General features: G+C 30.1%; 2 protein-coding genes across 3 annotated transcripts in view; one reads left to right on the top strand and one right to left on the bottom strand.

Annotated features, from left to right (window-relative positions):
• The window catches only part of LOC106687734 (putative leucine-rich repeat-containing protein DDB_G0290503), a 15,263-nt gene extending 3,683 nt beyond the window's left edge, over positions 1–11,580 (bottom strand). Inside the window, exons 1-8 of one of the 2 annotated variants that reach the window (XM_014431770.3) lie at positions 11,469–11,580; positions 11,169–11,306; positions 10,224–10,406; positions 9,994–10,131; positions 8,777–8,938; positions 6,751–6,933; positions 2,008–2,155; positions 872–1,076 (exon numbers count right to left, since the gene is read on the bottom strand). In XM_014431770.3, the coding sequence (XP_014287256.1) occupies positions 872–1,076; positions 2,008–2,155; positions 6,751–6,933; positions 8,777–8,938; positions 9,994–10,131; positions 10,224–10,406; positions 11,169–11,279 (1,130 nt within the window). In that variant the 5' untranslated portion in view covers positions 11,280–11,306; positions 11,469–11,580. Of the gene's footprint in view, positions 1–871; positions 1,077–2,007; positions 2,156–6,750; positions 6,934–8,776; positions 8,939–9,993; positions 10,143–10,223; positions 10,407–11,168; positions 11,307–11,468 lie in introns of those variants that run through there. The other variant, XM_014431771.2, reaches the window with a different exon arrangement.
• LOC106687735 (Golgi-associated PDZ and coiled-coil motif-containing protein-like) overlaps positions 1–23,411 on the top strand; it is a 65,644-nt gene that overhangs the window by 14,228 nt on the left and 28,005 nt on the right. The gene's annotated exons all lie outside the window — the stretch shown is intronic.

The following is a 23,411-nucleotide window of genomic DNA, read 5'->3' as shown; positions in this document are numbered from 1 at the left end:
ATAATTATCTACTATTTGAGTTTTTTTTTACCGCGCCCGGACCATATTCCATTCATCTATACACACAGTCAATCAATAATCTTCCAATCTTTATCTTTGTCGGTTGGTTGAGTATTAATGTGACCATTTGAGTCACTCTAATCCATATCTGAATCTGTTTTGCAATCTTTCATTGCCTCTTCCAATTTTTCATCATCCTCACTGTCCATTATATTGAGATTGTCTTCTGTACAAACAGAGCCTATTTATTCGACATCACTAAGGTTCTCAGCATCATATCCTCTTTTCTTTAGCAATTTTTCAGTTAAAACTCGAAGAAAACAACTTCAGAAATCGTAATGACCTCACTAATCTTGAGGCAATTGCACAGTATTCAAAGAGAGTCTATATATAGAGAGTATATATGTCAGATTAAATGCAGTAGCTACTTACAACTGTTGGGTAAACAAAAATAAGGATAATTACCTGGAAAAGCAAGACCAATCTTTTTACCACTCTTGGTGGGCTTACCAAATCTTTTTTACAGCATGCAATATGGGTATTATAAACAGATGCTAAGAATAGACTGAGGATGAATGATAGAGGTGGGACATTGGTGATCTCTACCACTCCGTTAATGGAAAAACACTTAGAATCCAAGGTTATTGTTATAATGTTTGACAACGGTTTCTAAGCTTATTCTATTGCAGCACACTTGTTGAGTACAAAAAAATTATGGCACTATTGTCCTCAGAAATATTGAACATGTAGGAACCTTCCCCTCTCTATTAACGGTACTTATATTGAACCATAATTATTTTAGCTTCTAATTGAATAAACATCTGATGAAAAATTGTTTTAGCACAAGTTTTTTATGCTAAAGTAAACATACCTGTTAGTGAGTTCGACGTACATTTTTTCAAGAACTAGCACCAATGTTCCGTTTTCAATGAATTTTTTAACATTATGACACGAATCACCATATATCTGATGAATCGTAATGAGCCTTTGGATTTCTGTTTCGAATTGCATCTTTAAATTGCTTAGTTCAGTTTGTACGCTTGACATGACGCTCCTTAATACAACATCCAGAAAATCTATTGACATTACATAGATTATTTAATAAAATGATAATATTAAAATTAAAAATTGACTAAAATTAACATTAATAAATGTTTTATCATTCTGTGAAAGCCTATATTAATAAGGAATACATCAAATTATGTTTGTAATTAGAGAATTATGAAATATGTTTCATTAACTTATTCAACTAAAGAATTAAATTAAATTAAATTTATATGAAAATTGTAGGATGTAATATAAAATTATTTTTTTTTAAATTTAGTAATTGAAGTTTATATTCTCTGCAAATTGCAAAAAATTTAGATACTACTGTATAACTTGCTTATAAGAAACTCTTTTGAAAATCTTAGAAAAGAAAACCATTATTAAGAGGAAATGTTGATCATGATTGTACATTTATCTGGTTATAAGAACAAATACCTCAATCATAAGAAATAAAAATTACTTAGGTTTAACTGGCATCTATGTTGGCTTAGAAAATGATTGGAAAGATGTACTTGACATAGCAACAAGTGGAATTGGGAACAATAGCAACATTATTCATAACATTTAGGCAATGAATAACAATGATGACAATGTTAATAACGAGGATGAAGTTACGGAAGAGGAACCATTATTAAAACCAGGTAGCTAAAAGTACCATCGTCTTCGAAATTCAGAAAAATTAATGTTTAACGTGAACTTCCAGTTATACATTATTATTATTATTGTAGATTATTCAGTTAAAAGAAAGACAAAATTTACTAAGTGCCTTCATATTTCTTATAAGGAAGGTATACTGTAGGAATAAAAACTTGTTTTTGATTTCTACTTATTATTTAGTAAAATTATTAATTTTTTTGTTAATTAATTCAATAGTAATACCTGTTACATCGTCTAGTAGATTATGAAATATGTTTATTTAGTTTAATTTTAAAATTAAGTCTTGATTAATCAATTACTTACTTTCGCTGTCCGTCTTATCTTGAAATAACATTTCTCGAAGTTCATTATGAAGCTTTACAGTTTTATTACCACTTTCGTTCAGAGCAATTTTAAAAACTATTTCTAGATCTTTAATATTCCTCCACATGTCATTGTACATGTTACTTAGCTGAAACAGAAGGAAAAAAAGTTAAATGTATTGATGGCATGATTTGTTTGTAGCTTAGGGAATTTATTAATTAAAACTTTACCAATTTATAGGGTTGTAAAATAAATTCGTAGTGGTTTTTACTGGTGATTTCAATATAAACTTCAGATGTATTACATGTGCCATCTTTGAGATAATATTTTAATTCCGTCCTCCCAGAATTTCTCAGATTTTTCCGCAATGAACTCCTCTATGTGCGTTTTGCAGTCCTTGAGCGAATGAAAGTGTTTCCCGTCAGGAGAGTTTTGAAGGGTCCAAAATAAGTGAAAATATGTTGGGGCAAGATCTGGTGAATAGGGTGGGTGTGGATTCATCTCCTAGCCAAACTCCATTAATTTCTGCCGGGTCTGCAAAGACATGTGAGGATGGGCGTTATTGTGATGGAAAAGCCATTGAGATTAGCCAAATGGACGCTTTTGCTCAACCACTGCCTTTAATTGTTCCAATTGGGCACAGTATACTACAGAATTAATGGTCTGGTAGGGCGGGAGAAGCTCAAAATAAAAGATACCTTTCCAATCCAACCAAATGTATAGCATATCCTTTACTGGATGTAATCCTGCTTTTGGAGTCATTAACGGCGGGTCGCTTTGTTTTCTCCAGGACTTTTTGCTCAAAATATTGTTGTACAGGACCCAATTTCCATCCCCAGTTATCAACCTCTTTAAAAATGGATCATTAACATTGTGTTTTAGGAGGGAATCGCTGATGGATATGCGGTCCAATAAATTATTTTCTGTCAAATTGTGAGGAACCCTTATATCACTTCAAGAAACATATCCCGCAGCCCTCAAATGATTTGAGACACTTGCACGAGATTTGTTAAGTGTTTCTGCGATATCCTGTGTCGTAAAGTGAGGGTTATTTGTGACCAATGCTTGAATTTGGTCATTATCAACAGTTGAAGGACGACCCGAGGGCTTTGCATCTTCCAAGTCAAAATTTCCAGTTCTGGACCGAGCAAACCACTTAAGAACAGTGCTTTTTCCTAAGGCACCATCACCATACACATTGAAACTTTTGTTAACCGTCTGTGCAGCGGATTTTCCTTTTCGGAAATAAAAAAAAATTCATAAAATGATAAAAATGAATTTTTTTTCTCTTTCGTTTTGAGCAAGCTAAATATCACTTAAAGATAAGGAATCTCGGTTGAAACTGATGCATAAAAACACCTCAACTATTCCTTTTTTAGAATAAGTATAAATTATTGACCAAGTAAACATTATTTTATAAACAAAGAGAGGATTAAATTGAAATATTGAAAAACTCTGCAAATTTATTTTACTACCCACTATAAATAATATAATTGATTTTTGTGAAACATGATCTGGAGTATGGTCGTCAGCCATATGCTAAGGATTAGTCCCCTACGTTAGGCTAACCTCTTAACAACCGGTGATTGTTTACATCTGATATTCTAATCTATTGCTTGGAAGTCAAAAAGTCAGTTAAGTGGTAATCAAAAACCTCAGTTTAAAAAAAATAAGAGAAAGAAATATATAATTAAATTTTCTTTAAAGGTTTTAGATATTTGTCATTCCAATCTTGTGATAATGCCCTCCTCAAAATTATAATTTTAAGAATAAGCTGTGGTCAGTTATTCAGAAAAGAAACTGCCCCAGTTTTAGACCTCCCAAAATCGAATCTTTTGCATTTTTAGATTTAAAAAAAAATTAATCTATATACACTAACCAGTGTTAATAATTTTAAAATTAAGAGTTAGACGAAACTGAAATTACGTATATTTGTCTGTGATGTTACTTTTTTCCTGAAATTGACTCATCAGTGTGTCACTTTATATTATAAATTTACCATTTTCTCAAAAATGACTCATAAAGATTTCGATCAAACATGTTAAATTGGTGTACCGAAATGATCTTAACCCAGGATAGATGTAACCTTGAGCATTTTGCTCATGTTGGGAAATATAAATTTATATTTTTTTAGTAATTTCATCTCTTTTGTCTTTTGTTTAAACTTTAGTCTACATTCCGTTAATCCTTTGATGTTGTTATTGCCGCTTGTTTATGTTATTCCCTTTTTTAATTCCCCACATTTGCTCAATGCAGTTCTGCTCTGGCCTCTTTTTAACATTAATACTGAGCATTTCTCTCACCAGTACACTCCTAACATGACGTCTTTTTTTTCTCATTTGAGCATTTTTCTCACTAAGACACCTCCTGCGTTTCTTATTTTAAATCATGAACCAACGCTAGAAGTTCTTAGATTTTTTTACGGAATCTGGATTCTTGAGCCCCTGATGGAAAATTTCAATTTCAAATTGCATTTAAAGTAATCATAAAGATTTTTGTCATCATCACATCCATTTATATATAAAAAAAAAATAGTACAAATCATCTACCATAAGATAAATGATCACGTGACACCTCTTAGGAGACAAAAAGTAAGAGACACTGGCTGGGTTAATATTTTAGATTCATTTACTGGATGAGTTTTGCATTTCTTTAATGAGTTAAAGTGAATAACTCTTCTATTATAACTTTATTCATGTTAATTTATCCATTACAACATTTTAGGGCCATCACCCCCATCATCAGGTACTCTTAACGTAATTAATTCCTACGATTTCAAATTTTATAATTAATCTAGTCTCCTTAGCTAGACTATATATAAGTTACAATAGTCATTGTTGCTGTCCGATAATTTAAAAATACTAATTTCATATTTAAAATAAGGAGAAAACTAAATACACTAAAAATTATGTTAACATCACTTGTTGACATAATGTGAGTGATGTTACCATAATTATCAGACAGAAATAATAAATATTGTAATTTTTTTATATATTAGACTAAATAAGGAGACCAAGTAAATTATAAATTTGAAATTGTGGGAATTAATTATGTTAAGAGTACCTAACGATACAGTGATGGCCCTGGAACGTTATAATGGATAAATTAAAATAAAGACAGATTTATTATAGAAGAGTTATTCATTTCAACTCATTATATTAATGGTCTTTAGTATCAGCTAGGTTTTATCCTCATTGAAATAGTCTGACAGGGCTTAATAAAAGCAAAATTTTCAAAATAGCTTCGTTTAAAATACGTCCAATTTGAAATAATTATCTTGTAAGTAGTAATGAAAAATGGATAAATAAAAACTATGAAAGTGTGTGATAAAGAGAAAAAAAAGGAAGAATATTTTCTTATCTTTAAAATACTTTTCTTTTAAAAAATTAGTATCTTACTTATAAAGTCTTAAAAGAAATTGAGAGTGATAAAAAACTTTTAAATGGTTGTTATAAATTTGCAAGTTTTCACTTTCACTAACTAATAAAATGGAAATATAGAAAGAGTAAGGCATCCTGTCATAAATAATTAAGAAATGACTGTTTTGAATCAAGCAGACATTGATTTAATTCATTTAAAGCTGTATTTATAATTCGATAATTATGTCAAAATAGAGTGAAAATAGTGTGATGTGTGCCCCTACCATAATTTTATTATTTGTTAAATTAAAGCAAAATAAAGCTAAGTTATTCTGCTGAAATAATTAAAATAAAAAAAATTAATTTCATTGTGGCTAGCTGCCGAGTTAGTACAATTTAATCTCGGTAATCCGAATTAATTGCTACATGTGGTTGTTCGAAATACTGAAAAGTTAGATTACTTGAAAATATTTGGAAAAATAGTATTAAAAAATTCAACAATGCGAATGTACATAACTACTTTAATTTTTTTAAAAAATTTTTCTTGGAAATTTGGCCGTTAAAAGTTTTAAAAAATTAAAAAATTTTGAAAGAATTGTTTTCTTTTACATCCCAAGTAATGCTAAATCATAATTTTTTAAATAAAAATAATCTTTGTATGGATTTATTTAAAATGGAAAAATGAGTTCCCCAACAAAATTTGTATTATATATATTTTCACTATTAATTAAATAAGTTTTACAGGATCAAATGATTAATAAAATAGATATTATGTATGTCAAAATCCAAATAAATATCCTATAATATAGTAGCTATGGGTTAATTTTATTTCAATGCTACAGTTCTGTTGAGGCTAAAACTATGTTAAAAATTGCTTATTAACGCTATTTAGAGAGACTAGTTTTCCAAAAATATTTAAGAAAAGAACAAATTTCAGGGAATATTTCCCTTTGATATAACACGAGGAGGCCCCTCACCTCCGGACTCAAATAGTTGCTGAACGGATAGCTCATATGTAAAATTAAATATAACAGGTAACCTTTAAATACCAAGTAAAAGGTAAGACACAACACGAATTACTTTTTCTTTCTACACAGTAATGCACTACTAACTCACATTTTATTTCTGTTTTGGAGGGTTCGGAAAAAAAAAAAAAAAGAAAAAAAAAAAAAAAAAAGGGAATATTTCCCAATTCCCTGAGACGTTAAGAAAATTTGGTCAAAAAAATTGTTGGGAAATTTTTAGATTTTATCTTCCCAGTAAGTTGCTATGGCAACACTCCTGGAAACCAGCTCTATGCATTTGCTAACTATTACTCCTCTTTACTAGAATTATAAAATGGGTCAATAAAATTTTGTAAATAATTTTTGTTTTTAAATCTTACTTTTGTCGCAATTTTTTGTGCTTCAATGCTGATTTCAGCCTTAATTATTTGTATATGTTGTTTTGGTATCAACATCGGTGCATCGCTCTGGGTCCATTCACTTTTATTTGGCTGCAGACCTGTTACCAGCGAGGTCAAGTTTTTCAAGTGTTCTTTCTTGTCCGCATGTTCATGGCGTATCTCCTAAAAAATACTTATCATGTTAGGTACTATTTTCATGCCTGAAATATTGGAAAATTGTTCTGGATTTTCTGTCTTTATTGTTATATTATCTTGTCTGCATTTGTGTGGTGTATCTACTAAAAGAGATAATTTAACATATTATCATATTTCTGCATGGAATAATGGAAAATTCTTGTATCTTTATTTCATTTACCTGTATATTAAATATATATAAAAATGGTGTATTGTGATAGTGAAAAATTTTGAATCTTATTTTTCAACAGAAATATAACTCAAATTATGTATTAAAGGTAGATGTATGCCTGGAATGTAAGAAATAGTTCACTAAAGTCAACTTTCCGGCAGTGCCAATTAATGTGATAAATTTTACTATTTTTTTACCATTTCCTCCAAAATAACTTCACTAATTTTGATTAAACATATCATCTAATATCTCAATATCAGTTAGGTCTTATCCTCGTTGAAATAGTCTGATAAGGCTTAAATGCAAAATTTTGATAAAAGTTTTCTCTAAAGTATCTTTAATTTTAAAAGTTTAAAATAATTAATCTTACTATTACTAGTAATAAACAGTAGATAAATATTAGAGAAAATGTTTTTGTGTTTCAATGGTTTGTGTTATGGCACAACAACATGGCATAACATCAAGGTTGTTATGACAATACTTAAATGTTACATCAACTTACCTATATATGAAATATATATAATAATGGGAAGTACTATCATCTTGAATAATAAAGAAATAGTTGTTCTGAAATTTATTAGGATTAATGATGGGGTTGGGTGGTAAGCTAAAGTTATGTAATACACGCACCAGATGTTTTTATTTATTATAATAATAATAATAACAACAATAAAGGCACAACAAACCCGCGGGTTCTATTCTGGTACCACCAATCGCTCTCTACATACATGTTTTCAGTGACACCCCTCCAAACCCAAATCTACTAAATCAGTTTTAACGCAATCCTCCCATCTACGTTTCGGTCTACCCCTCAAACGTTTACCCGATTGTTCAGTGTTTTACATTTGAGGGATCTGCTTGTTACTAAGCCCTACAAACTTACATGCCCTTCTTAAATACTGCAATGCTATAACCCAAATTATATTTATCAGGTACAGTTCCCTTAATTCAGTGTTGTTTAGTCTTATAAATTCTCCCGTTAACTCATCCTTTTTTGGTCAAAATATTTTATGCAGTACTTTATTTTCGAAAACCTTAAGACTCTGTTCTTCCCTTAGTGTAAAAGGCTACATTTCACATCTATAAAGAGCAGTGGGAAGGATAATTTTTCATTAATAACAGGTTAAATATTTTAATTAGGTTATATCACTATAAATCTATCATTTAAATGTTAGAATACTGGAAGATTATTGATTGACCGTGTGTGAAGATGAAAGGAATATGGTCCGGGTGCGGTCAAGAAAAACTCAAATAGTAGAAATATACTAATTTAATGAGCCAACGTTTCGCCCCACGTTGCAGGGCTTCTTCAGGGCTATTTTGACGGCAGTCAAAACTAAAACTATTTAGTTTTGACTGCCGTCAAAATAGCCCTGAAGAAGCCCTGCAACGTGGGGCGAAACGTTGGCTCATTAAATTAGTATATTTCTACTATTTGAGTTTTTCTTGACCGCACCCGGACCATATTCCTTTCATTTAAATGTTAAATTTATAGCAGATCACTTATGGCTTATTGTGCATAGATATAAATATATATTATGTCTAAGCATAATGCTAATAATTCAGATACGTTGTTTGGGACTATGATTTTCTCTATGTTTAATCAATCTCTAGTCATAATAATAAAAAATATATATATATTCATAATTGAAAGTATACCTGTAAATGATTAACGAGCATTCCTAGTGTACGATTATATCTTTGCTCAGTGTGAAGTGATTGGCTGTTTAACATCTCTATTCCAGAATTAACCTTTGAAATATCATTTGCTATATTGTTTTGTTTTGTCTCGGCCTTTTGAAAGTTTATTTCCAGTTGATTCTAAAAAAATAAAGATTAATTATAAGTTAATTTTAATATTTTACAGATTAATTTTTTTTTTAATTTACAGTTTATAACCTAATATGGCTGAATCTCAAACATTAAGTGTTTTATAGTCTAGTTCCACTTGAATAAAATGTTTTTTTGGGGTTACTATACATTCATGCTGGTTATTTAATATGTAATATACAGTTTTGGGAAATATTTTTTCCTGATAGACATAATAATTTAATTATATTGCAGTATTTTTACCACTCTTCCATTAACTATGAGCACTATAATTCTCATTGTTTTGGCTGTGACTGAGCAACATTTTTACATTCAAATATATCTTAACTTTTTTTTATTTATCTATTGCAAAAATCATAATGGATTCAGATTTTGATCAAAATCTTACAAAAATTATTATTTTTTTTATTAGGCTGTAGAATATTTATAAAAAATGTTTTGGACAGAGAAAACTTCTAAAGATAAAAATATAGAAAAACGTCGGCATAAAATAAATAAATATGGTTTTGTTTATTTATGTTGTTCTTTGCTGACCGCACCCCCCGACAAACTTCTCTAATCATAAAAATATAGAAGTTTTAATGATTGGGATTGTGGAATGTTGTGGGAGCCCTTAAGTTTTAAACGTGGCATTTTTACATTAGTTTCTTTCACAAAATCTGGCCAGAAAGAAAAAAATTATAGGCAAAAACAATAGTTTGATATAGTTGATGTCCTTTTGTTAAATTAAAAAAAAAATTATGACTAATTGTTTTGAAATCTTAAAATTAATATTTAGATAGTAATTCAATTTAAAATGAATTTCTTAAGTCCATTTCCCCATTGTCGTGACATCTTTTTAGCCTTAAAAATGAGTGCAAAAATTTTTAATTAAAAGTTTTTGTTCAAGTTTTGTTTAATAGTGGTTCTGGTTAAGAGATAACCTAAAAACATTCAGAGTTTCTTTCATTTATATTTTCAGAGATGTGTTTTTTGTGGAAAACTGGAACCTGAAAGTTACTCATTATTTGAGAATCACCCATAAATGAATAAGTTTAAAATATTACCTGTATTTTGTTGACTGTGGTTTCAAGCCTTGCCTCCGCGCTATTCAATTTGTGGTATATCCTGTCGATGTCTGTCTGCAGTTTTCTTGAGATTTGATCGATATTATGCTCATTCTTCATTTCCACAGATGATACTGCCTTATGGAATACTTTTATGTGAATCGGTTAACAGGTTTTGATAAAGTATCAGCTAATTGTATTGTTTATAAAAATCTCTTCGGAATACTTACTGCTGTGATCGCTTCAAATTTGTGTTGTATCGTGCTATGAAGGGATGTGAGACGGGCTTCCATCAGTTCCATGCGACTGGAGAGGGATTCAAGTGACATCTCGTTGCGGGAAATAATATGCCTTATGGTATCTATTCCTCTCAACCGCTGGTCTATTCCGAGGAGTACATTTTGGTGATTGTTCTGAAACAAACCTTCTTCTATCAATTTATTCATATGAAATGGAGTTATTTAAACCTACAGATGATCGTGTAAAGTTTTTATCTAGTTAGTAGTTAAATTCTTGATGTGTACTGTAAAAAAAAAAGTATTAATTATGGCTGAATTTTAAACTAAATTTTTAATATGATGATATTAGCTCCAGAATTAACTCATTTCTACCCAATATTTGAAAAAACGTAATTTTTTGATGTTTTCATCTGTTTTTATGTTAATTCATATCAAAAATATTTGTTCGACAAATTTGAAAATTATTGTCCATTGAACTATTGATACATGTATGTACATTGAACTACTTACAATTACATGTGGACCATTTTGCGGTTAGAGTTTAAATATAAAAAGTCACATTGCACAAACTAATTCTTAGTTTTTATATTATTTCAGAAATATATAAAAAAACTGCAGTTGCAGGAATATTCTTATTCTAGGCATATTTCTTTGAAAAAAAAAAAATACTCAAACAATTATTGAACTATATTTGACACTTTATACACTAATGTTAAATTCTAGACATTAATTCAAACAAGAAAAAAAAAAAAAAATGACTCAACAACTAACACATTTTAGTGAAATAAGATTATTTTGGATTTAAAAGCAATAATTTTAATATCATTAGAAAGTCCAGAATAATATAAAATCTACTTAAGTACTTCATAATTTAATATAATTTAATATTCTTAATTACTTAATATGTTTATCAAGTGTTGAGTTGTATTAAAATACCTGTTGAAACGATGCTGGTCTGACCCATTTGTCAGTGCTGTGAGGTTCAGTTGAACATAACCTCAAACAAATCCCTAGGGTGATTATCACCGTAAGCTCAGTAAAGCCCATTCTACCATGTCTTCTTTGTTCTTTTATCTATGTCACAGGAAAAATAATTAAATAACTATTTATTTTTTAATTATAACTCAAATTACAATCGGTTAGATAACAATTACATAAACTGTGTTAAAGAACTAATTTTCAACCCTGTTAATTTATTAGTGATTAGTATTTCTTTAATTTTTTATATAGACTTACTTAAACTTTTTATTTTATGTAAATATATAAATATATACAGATCTATAAGTTCAGTTCTCCCCGAACATTAACATCTCACTGGTATAAATATAAATTCCCTGATAAGGAGACATTGAATAAAGAGGTTTTATCTCATCGGCAAAGGTGAAGGGGTCATCAGCACGAGGCGGTGAGGAATCATTAACTGCAAATAACGTAGTAGTTTCGACTATCTTATGGTCTTGCATTTTAGTTATTATAGAATAAATTTTATTATTTTCATTTATTTAATTATCCACTGAACTTGTATAAGTCTGGTAAATAGTAACCGATCTTCTAATGCTTAAGAATAATAATTAAGTTTATGATTTTATCATTATTGTTTATTGGGTACTTTATTGTTAAACCTAAAGTCAGGGGGCAGATAGAAAGCTGATTGCAAGTGTTGGGTGGCCGATTTGGATGAAGTAGTTCTGAGCTTAGTTTAAAGAAACCCTGATATCACAGATACAAATTATAAATATGTAATATTTTTATCTCATAAATTTCTAAGTTTGTATGATACAAAATAAAATATAATTCAGGAGTCCTCAGATATAAGGATGTCACTCCATTTTTTACATTTGAAAGGATGAGAAGTTTTTTTTTGTTTTTTTTGCTTCTTTGTATGTACTAAATTTACATTGAAAGTTTTTACAAAATTGTAAAATTATCAATAATTAATTAACAATTATTAGTAATTTCACAATTTTGACAATTCTGAAGTGTAAATTGCTTAAGGCACTAGTTGAAAAAAAAATGTTTTCCCCTAATAATCCTTGGATTTTTACTTACTCATTTGTAAACTGTATGATTTCTCTGAAGTACCACTCAAAGAAAGAAAAAATAATAAATTGAATTAGTATTAATAATTAGTTTATATAAGGGAAATTGTCTATACATTATTAAATGTATATTGTCCATTCATTTGTAAACATTTAGAATTATCTGAAGTTCTACTCAAAGAATGGAAAATTTTCACATTGAAAATAAATAATAATAAATTGAATTAGTATTAGTAATTAATCGCTAATAGGAAGAGTTTCTGTTATTTATTACTCTTTAATAAATGATTTTGGGAAATGAGGGATTAGTTCAAATTGAGAAGAGCGTATATATAATTTTAATTTAATTTAGTCCTTGATACTCATTTTTGTCCATATATTTTTACTAGAATCAAAGAAAAAATATAATTAATTCAGTAATTTAATCTGTATTGGTACAATCCATGAAGCGTCAGTGGTGCAGTACATTGAAAGGAAGTACTGTTACTAGACCAACTGGTGTGCAAGGATGTGATTTGGTCAGAATCATGCTCGAAAGCCACATTTTTTCCAATTAAGAGTACCCATTTTATGAGGCTGGGTGGACTCCAGAGTCCACAGCTACAGTGAAACAGAAAATAATTATCTGCCACAGCCAGATTCAAACCCTTGGAGTTAGTAGCACAGTGCTTTACCACAGAGCTATCCACTCCCATGACGATGAAAATGATAACTTCCTAATTTTTATTATTTGTTTTTACTGGCTCCAGCACTGTACAAAACTATTGTTGAGGACACTGACACTGACAGGACGGCCACAAAGGTGACAGACCTCAGTCTACTAACTGACATACTTTTTGATTCAAAAAACCTGGTGAACCTCGTCACCATTAGACTGATACAAACTATTTCCTCATTTTTCAAACATCCAATTCCTCAACCCCCTCTTCGAATGCATTTCCAATTTAGAAATAGAAGTCCCCTCAACCTATTTTCCCTGATATCAACCCTATGCACCCATAAGACTTAGAGACAAAAATCTTTACTTCAATATTTGATATAGATTATATTAAAAACAGAAAAAAACAACATAATTTTGCATGTGAACTCCCAATTGATTCTTTTTTTCCATGTGTTAAATTTTTTTTTTCAAATTGAAATATTTCTTTTGTCAAATACTACATACCAAGTAGATACTATAAGATTTTTCCTTCTGTTCAACATGATTCCAACCCTATTATACAAGCTCTTTGTTATTTAGTATTCTTGGATAATTCTAGCAAAAACTACTCTGGCAAGAGATTTTTAAAAAAAACTTTAATAGTTTATTTTGTAAATTTATATTTATGATTCACACAAGACTGAAAAGACAGGAAACTGCACGCAGATTCCGACTATTACAGCACTTACTAGGCAAACGGTCTAAACTTCCAACTCATTACAAAAGACCGATCTACATGACAATAATAAGCCCCATCTGGACATACGGAGTTGAGCTTTGGGGCTCCACTAAACCTTCTAATTCCTCTCGTATCCAATCTTTACAATCCAAAATCCTTCGTAAAATCCTCAATGCTCCTTATTTTGTTACTAATAAAACCATCCATAAAGACCTAAATGTTCCTTATGTAACCGATCTAGCCCGAATCCGATATTATTCCTTCCATAATAAATTCCCTAACCACCCAAACCCACTCGTTTCTATCCTTGCTTCCTCTTCCATTCCTGGCAATCCTCCGAGGCGTCTGAAAAGAAGATGGCCTCGTGACCTTATATTGTAACTTTTTTTAGAGTTCTACTACTGGGTAGTTTCTCTACATCCTGTATCATATCATTATGTCATTATGATCAAATTTACTGGTCGTATTTTTTTTATATACAGTTGTAAATATGAACAAATAAATAAAATTAAAAAAAAAAAATGTATGATATTAAACAGAGCAATCTTCATTTACCAGATTATTATTCCTAAGGGAACATACTTCTGCAAATAATGTTACAAATTATTTTCTGCCATATTAGGTTTTTTTTTCGCCTTTTAATCCTCTATCATCCCTCCTAGTAGAAAATTAATAGTATAGAAATTAAATACCATTAACTTCTGCGTGAAATGAGTTCCATAAATTATTAATTTGGTCAAGTAATGTAAACCGTAAACTGTTCCTTCTGATAAAAATTTTTTTTTTTTTTAATTTTCCCAAAATCAGAGATATAGTACTGAGTAGCTAATTAGTTTGACAAAATAACAACTTATGAAATTTAAGTATTTCTTTTGTTTTTGTTCGCTTATAAATTAAAAAAAAAAAAAGGATCCTAGTGAAAAACAAATTTAATTTAATTTATAGTAAAACAGATTAAGGGGGGGGGGAATGCGACAGAGATAAAGGTACTTTGCTCCTAATTCCAAAGATTCGGCCGAGGCAGATAATGATTTATTTTGCTACTTTAGCCGTTAGTCAACCCTGTGGGTTCTAGAGCCCTCTTCAGGTCCACCAAACCTCAGAAAGTGTGTACACTTAATTGGGGAAAGTCTGATATTTGAGCGCGACCTTGATAAAAATCACCACCTTGTTTAACCGTTGTTCTGAAAACAGTATTTCCCTCCTAAGTATGGATTGTGCAGGTTCGCATTATATATTATGATGATACAGATTAAAGAAAATTAAATTGTGCATCCATATTCAAGCATCACCTAGTGCATATGGATCCATAACAGGTTGTTTACGACCATACCACTTGACCGAATTATGATATTATGGTTTGTATTCCACGCAAAATTTAATTTATTTAATAACTTTTCCCTATAATCCTCATTTTAGTTTATCTCGTTAGGAATACGACGTTTTCCGGGTACGAATTCTCTTTTAATGTGTTTTGACGTCATCAGCATTTAATTGTTCAAAATATTATATTTATCTACGTAACCGTTAATAATATGTGACAACATTAGTGATAAAATATGTGACATTGTTATCTATTATAATCATCTTCGTTACTCACTGTATTAATTTTACAATTTTTTTTAGTAAATAAAATGTTTCATTGCCTCATTATTAAAAACTATGTTTGTATAATTATAAACATTGAACTTATGCAATAATATTATCAACTTATATTGCAATAGTTCCTTGTATTTATTTATTTTTTAAAAGATTTTCCTTTAGTAATCCTTTTAAATAACTGTTCATATCTACAATTTTTCGCGTATATAAAATATATATTTAAACGTAAGAGTATTATTAAGAGGTAAAATTTTATTAATACAATAAATTAATTTTTTGTTTCTCGAAAAGGCCTTGAAGACGGAAGACTACGCGCATATCATAATTCCTCTTCTCTTTTATGTCGCTCATGAGCTCTGCGTGTCAACGTTTTCTCTTCTCAGACCACGTAAGACCCTTTCTAGATCGTTTCTTTCCCACAAGAACCTTCACTCCCTTGAGCGTACTTCTGTACTCATCTCTGTCTAAACAATCCCGGTCCTTTATCCCTACTTGATCCATATCATCCCTAACTTCCTTGAAATATCCTCTTAAATTTTTGTGACAGTGGATTCGTTGAAAAATTCTGTGGTTTAGTCTTTCAGGTTTCATCCTCATCATGTGTCCATAGAATCTCACCCCTACCCTCAGCGTTCTCACCCTAACGTCAGAGTCTCTAGGTTTGTTGTTTCCTTATAGATTTCTTGATTCGACCTCAACCTGTATCCTTCAGATGTTCTCTTAGGTCCGTAGATCCTTCTGAGAATTTTTCTTTCTATTTTCACAAGCCCCTCTAGGCTGGGAAAACATGAGGTTTCCGTTCCATAGAGTATTCCTGGCTTGATGACCGTGTTAATTTAATTTTAGTTTCAATCATAAAGTTACCATGAAAAGAAGTAATAAGGTGAAGATTTAAATTAATAATATTAATGCCTGGAGGTAATTCTCTAATCAAGGTACTAAAAAAACGTCAATCAAGTCTGCATTTTTTTTTCTTTTTAAACTCATATAAACAGAAACGACTGAACCAATTTTTTTTTCATTAATATTAGGACAAGGAGCCCAGCAAGTGGGTCTAGTGGTCCTTTTTGCCAACCTCTGGCGGCTTTTTAAGTTGCCGCCGCGTACTAACCAAGGTGGGAGTATCGAGATTCATTTCTCGGGACCGCCGAGAAATAAATATTAACTGCCCCAGGTGGGAATCGAACACGCAACTTTACGAACCGTGCGCTCTGGGACCTACGCTCGAACCCGCACTGACTTCGCGTTCCGTGACAAATTACGTTACATTTGAAGCAAAATTATATTGAAGTAAGATAATATTAGAAAATATTAAATATCAGTAGACATTGAATTATAATATTCATAATAAAGGGAAGAAATTATATAATATTATATTTTGATAAAATAAAAATAAAACAAAAGAATGGATACATTAAATATAATATAGTGAAAAAAAAGAAAATATACAAAATTGAATTGAGTTCAACCTATACTAAGTCCTGAGAAGTGGGGGGAAACCTTGCCTCCATTTGATTTCTTTTTACTGCACTCGAACCGTCTTCCTTTTATAAAAATTATTTACATAAAAAATAAGTATTTAAATAATTAATGAGTGGATTAACTTCAAATTCTTTTAAATATTTGGATGTGCTTGTAACTCACAAGTATTGACAGAAAAAGCTATTATTTCTTACTTAAAACTTAAACAGAATTTCTTTTACAGTTTTTAATAACCCATAACTCCAGGTTTGACTTACACCACTTTTGCACTCTATTTTTAATTTTATGTGTATATCAGTTCAACCAATCTCTAAGCGATTTTTGTTAAGTTTTAAGAAATTGGTTAGTTCTATGAAAATGCTCGCTTATTGTATCATTATTATACCATACTATTTTTATTATTATGAAAAAAAGTATAAAAAATAATACTATCGAATACTAACTCCAGTGACAAAGGAATCCACTCAGTCCTTAACTGTTTGTTGACATTAAGATAGTGTGGAGGTCAAGGGACAATGTCTAGGTATATAATTAAAATGTTAGGTTTTTTCATTCTCATATCATTTTTTTTTAGTTTTGAAAACAGAAAAATGAGCCTTTCTCGTAGGTTTCTACAATTTGAGAGGGGTTTCCTAGTCCCATTATATTTTTTAATTAAATATTTCTTTAATTTCTTGTGAAATAATTTTTCCATTGGATGAAACATGTTTGAACAATCTATTCATCATTTCTAAATGAGTTTTATTGCTAGGATGAATCCGAAAGGTTCTAAATTTTTCGAAATTATATTTAAAGTTCTCTTGAAAATTATGATTCAAATATATTTGTCCAAACTTGTTGCATGTGTCACTTTGTCCACGATGTTTTTTTTCGACTAATTTTTATCCAAAATTGGAATGAAATAAAAAAATTAATAACTATAAAAGTCCATGAAGACTAGTCGCCTTCGGGTTCTTACTTCTTTCACATGTATCTACTGAAAGATTAGTAGTTAGTTAATTTATTTTGAGAAATCTATATCTCAAAAACCATTCGACTTACCAATGCCAATTAACACTCAAATTTAAGCTAGTTAAATGTTTAAATTAATTTATAGTTGTTCGGACAATAAGTTTGATTTATGAACTTTTCTCAGGAACCATTCGACGAACAAATATATGCCAGCGCTCAAATAAAAGCTAGTTAAATTTACTATAAAATAGTTAATAATGTTTATCTTTGTAGGACCAGTAGTTTTTATGATAGTTAACAAAATAAACTCAAAAAATATTAATTTATAGTTGTTCATATAAAATGTTGGATTTTTGAAAAAATATATCTAGATCCATAAGACGCACATATGTCTGCCAACACTCAAATAAAGGAAATTTAACTTACTATAAAGTAGTTTATTACACTTATCTTCGTAAGGGTAGTAGTTTTTATGATATTCACATATGAATATAAATTTGGCAAATTAAAATATGTCCGAACAACTATAAATCAATTTCTTTTAGCAAATATCATGTAAACTATTACTCCTACGAAGATAAACATCTTAAACTACTTTATAGCTCATTAAACTAGCTTTGATTTGAGTGCTAATAGACATCTTTACGTCGAATAGTTTTTGAGATATGGATTTTTCACTACTTAACTATTTAAAGTAAATAACTCTATTAGGGCTCATATTTTAGAAAATTTGCTCTTCTTTAAATTACGTTCTCTTAGATTTTTCAGTGTTGTTGGTAGTTTTTAAGATATAGAGCTCCGAATGAAAAATTAATTTTTTCTATCGGTTTCAAACAGCCGCCATTTTTTATTCCCCCTACCTATACTTGGCAGAATCATCAATTTTGACTAGTAATTATACATAGTTTTCATTGAAGTAATAAAAAATTGGGGTGAGATAACTGCCTTTTTTCTCCTCTTGGGCTTTTGTACTATAAAGATGCATGAAGAGAGAGGGGTCGCTTTGAACATACGGGTACTGTCCCCTCGGATACACTGAGAAATGACAGCCGTGCAATGGTCGGACACTGGGACATTTTATGGGCGAGGATGACTTCATGGCATAGCCATCTAAATATAGAGACCTACTGCTTCACGCACTCGCCTACCAATTAGCTCCACACTTCCTCCTTCGCACAGGCCCTGGTTATGTCATCCCTCGGGCGATGGGTCTTGGTTGCTTCATGGCCTTAGCCTTCATAATCAACCTCCGACATAATTATGATAGCACCAATTCAATTCCCTTCTACTGGAGATAATTTCCAGTTTCTGCATTCAATGAATTATAAGGAAGCCTTATTTATGAGTTTGTAACTAAACTTACAAACTTCATCGAACCGAAACTCAAAATTGATTTATCGATTTATTAATTATGAGAGATTAATCCAGACGAAAAAAAAAAATCTCGTAGAACATGTATTTCGTATAAATTTATATTTATATTATTCTTTGGAATTGCTATGTTTGAGGATGCATGTACATATTTGATCACTATTGAAACTATAATATCAGTTAATATTGAGATGAAGTGATAAGACGGTAACTGTTAAGATGGTAACAGCTAACTTCGCTGTATAATCGTGAATTCTGATCCGATTTAGGACACTTTTCTATATAATATGATTATTTAAGATATTGTCATACATAAAAGATGAATATTTCTTATATAATTATTTTATAGCCCTCACTGTGCTTTAATATTAATACTGTATTGAAACAATAAAGAACGATTGACCTATCAAAGTGTGGTAAAAAACGTTTTAGGAGTGAAACAAAGTTGATATTTATTTTTAGCTCCTCAAGAAACTTTTAAATTTTCGATAAAATGAGAAAAAAAAATTTTTAGCCCAAAATTTTCATGTTATTTTTCGGCCTTTGATTTCTTTACAATAAAATAATAGATATAACTCAATTAATCTACACCAAACTTGGCAGTGGTTTAGAGCTCTATAAAGAAATTAGAACTGGAGGTGAAAAGTTTTTTTTTATTTGAAACCAATATTTCGTTCTTGTAAGGGCATTAAATATAAATTTAATGTATATATGTATATATAGTTTATCGTAAAAATTGATATATAAGAAGATGGTCAGATGGTTGCGGTAAAAGGAGAAACAAAAATAGTTTACAACTATTAATTTTCCGACGTTTCGCCCCACTTTGCAGGGCTTCATCAGGGCTGTTCAAAGCAAACGGGTGAACAGCTCTATTGTTTGAACAGCCCTGATGAAGCCCTGCAAAGTGGGGCGAAACGTCGGAAAATAAATAGTTGTTAACTATTTTTGTTTCTCCTTTTACCGCAATCCTGACCATCTTCTCATATTTAAATTTAATGTAGGTTAAAAGAGCAGGTACGTTCTAACAGTTGTATTAATGTAGTTGTATGTAATTGTACTGTTCCACTTTATTTATAATCTTAATATTTTCTTGAGACTGGTAATTCTTTAATAAATAACTCAAATAATATTCAATTATAGTCTCAAAACTTTATTTCTTTTATTCGTCCAACGTTTCGGCCAATCCGGCCATCTTCAGGGACATCTACTACAAAAAGTTTCTATTATATGTATGATCCTACAAACAATTTAATTACTTAACATTATTATTTATAATTTACCTTACCTCATTACCACTTTGCAAACATATAATTTAAAAACTCTAATCTAAGCCTGAATGAAGTTTTAGAGTTTTTAAATTATATGTTTGCAAAGTGGTAATGAGGTAAGGTAAATTATAAATAATAATGTTAAGTAATTAAATTGTTTGTAGGATCATACATATAATAGAAACTTTTTGTAGTAGATGTCCCTGAAGATGGCCGGACTGGCCGAAACGTTTGACGAATAAAAGAAATAAAGTTTTGAGACTATAATTGGATATTATTTGAGTTATTTATTAAAGTACTGTTCCACATTAAAGACATAAGAATGCTTTTTATTCTTCTAGGTAATTTAATATTTTAAGTCTAATAAAAGATTTATATGGAACAGTAAAATAAAACGCTCCTCTGAATTGAATTATTTAATTTTCAACGAACAATTTACATTGTTGCCTTTTTTATATACAAATTATTCCCCTATTTTGCTCGTCATGTTTTACTTTAAATACGTTAAACCTTATATGCATTAGCAGTTTTTGTTCTTTCTAGTCAAAACGTCAGAAACAGTACCACATAAAATCTTATGGAAAAAAATACTGAGTGAATTCATTTGGTGTGAGGTGCCTTTTGGGGTTCCAACTTTTTTTAATCTAATCCTCGACAATTTTTGTATTACTTTTAAACATAACTGGAACATTATAAACAATTTTTGTTCTGATTTTAAAACAAAAATGATTGTGGAAAATATCAAAGTGATGGAGTTCTGTTGCTCATGGTTTTTTTTCTGTTATATCGGTTCTCAATTCAAGGTTTTTGCAATTGCACATGATTATTATCCTAACGTGTGATCAAGTCTTCAATTCCTAATAGTCGGGAGTGTTCTCTTGGAGAGGTTGCCAAGTCGCTCTTAGTAAAATTTATACGAGCAGAAAGTAATAGTCCTTTTCTAAGGATTGCCAAGATCCTATCAGATCAACGCGTACTTCACTTTTATTTCACTCACTTTTTCTCTTTATTTTATTTTATTTTTATTCGTATTTATCTCAGATATTTGTATTGTGATAAGTAGAAATTGTATTTACTAGATAGTTCTTGTTGTATATCATCTAACTTAACAAATGCTACGGGTTCAACACTGAACTTTTTAAAAAAACAAACAAGAGAGCTGACTTACAGTGTTAAAACACATATTCAGATGATACACATGAACTAAAAAATATGATATAAAATAAAAAAAATATTACAAAATCGTTTAATGACCGTGTGTAATTAATAAAAGGAAGGACCATCTTAAGGGTGCGATCAAAATAAATCAAATATTAAATAAACTATTTATTATGAGCCAACATTTCGACCCACTTTGCAGGGCTTCATCAAGGCTAAAATAGTGTAACAAAGTAAGAGAATAAGATAAGATTTTTTTGTTTTCATGTTACCTTATTCTCGTACTTTGTTATATTATTTCAGTTGTTTTTTTAGCCTTGAGGAAACTACAAACTAAAAAAAAAATAGCTTATTTACTATTTGAATTATTTTAAACGCACCCGGGTCGTCTTCCTTTTGTCTAAAAAAATATTAGTTATAATCCTTGTATTTGTCTTGATTGATTACTTTTGATATGTATTTTTATACTTGTCATTGATTGAGAAACAAGGAACAGAAATTCACAGCTTTTGACTTCACATATTATTTTTTTATTTAAAATAAAAACTTCTTGTTCCTTAATCTCTCACAAAACACCCCGCAAGACAAAACAAAAAAAAATAAGATGAATAAAGATGGAAAATTTCTGTTTAAAAACAAGGTAAAATTAATGTTTAAAAATAAGAAACAACAAAAAAAATTATGTAGTTTTAACCTATGAAAGTAGTGAATTAAAAACTATATAATTTCTTATAGATCTCATGACCCATACTCGCTTGTAAGTACTTCATGTTTCCTAAATATTAATTTTTAATTCCTTGATTTTTCGATTTCTCAAAATTTTTTATAAGTTTTTATTTCATAAATATAGTATATAAAATAATTACTATATTGCTTTGGGGTATACTCTTATACAAAACATTTTTTGTTGCTAATTATCGCTTATCATTTATGTTTCACATTTTGGTAAAGAATAAAATGGAATAAAAAAAACTGTATTGAAATAAAATAAATTTACATATCGTTTATTGCTTTTCAACTTAATTTGTCATAGGAATAACAATAATTATTGACTAAAAAAACAAAAAACGATAGGAAGCGCAGTGGCACTGTGATAAGGCACGATGCTACTAACTCCAAGGACCGGGTTACACTGTAGCCGTGAGTCACCCCTGTGGGCTCTGGAGCCCTCCTGGGGTTCATCCAGCTTCATAAATTGAGTTAAATCTGGCGGTCGAGTGTGATACTGACCAAATCACCTCCTTGCACAATAGTTGGTCTAGTAACTAAACCTTAACCCTTCATGGGTTGTAGCGGTACGTATTTTAATTTATTTTAAATTGAAGAAAACAGTCATTCCTGATTTGCAACCCACTCCATTCCTTTCTATGATCTAATAATACTATTATTAATCTCTATCCTGAAATAAATTTTTATCTGTTAAGAAAAATAAGTAAATAAATAGAATGCAATTTATTTTAGACGTTTCTGAAAAATAGCCACTCCCTTTGATGACTCCCAGAGACCGATGAATAAGATAACCCTGTGGGAATGGGCTTGGGATGACGGCATTCGGTCTGTGATTCAGTCATTAATGAGATAACTGAGATAACTTGAAGGACTCTGTCTGCTTCTCGTTACTGACTTACTCTTGTCAACTGATAGTTGATAGTCTGTCCTGTTTTATTTTATTTAAATAATAATAAATACTTTGTGGACCCGAAGGTTCAATACCGATACCAATAATTTAATACCTACTTCCCCGAGGTCCCCGTCTAAATCTTAACCTGCAATGTCAAGCTTACTCACATTCCTTAATGACAGAGTTTTCCAATCCTTAGGAATCTGCAGATCATTAAGTCAGAGATTGACCTGTGTGAGAATCAACCATAGGGCAACTGCAGAAAGAATATCTTAATATATATATATAATTTTTTTTAAATATTT

The sequence above is a fragment of the Halyomorpha halys genome, unplaced genomic scaffold, assembly GCF_000696795.3.
Source record: "Halyomorpha halys isolate HHAL.00 unplaced genomic scaffold, Hhal_1.1 Scaffold1001.1, whole genome shotgun sequence".
In the NCBI taxonomy this organism is placed as follows: domain Eukaryota; kingdom Metazoa; phylum Arthropoda; class Insecta; order Hemiptera; family Pentatomidae; genus Halyomorpha; species Halyomorpha halys.
Note: the sequence above shows the minus strand (reverse complement) of the source record. Positions and strands in the feature narration are given on the sequence as shown.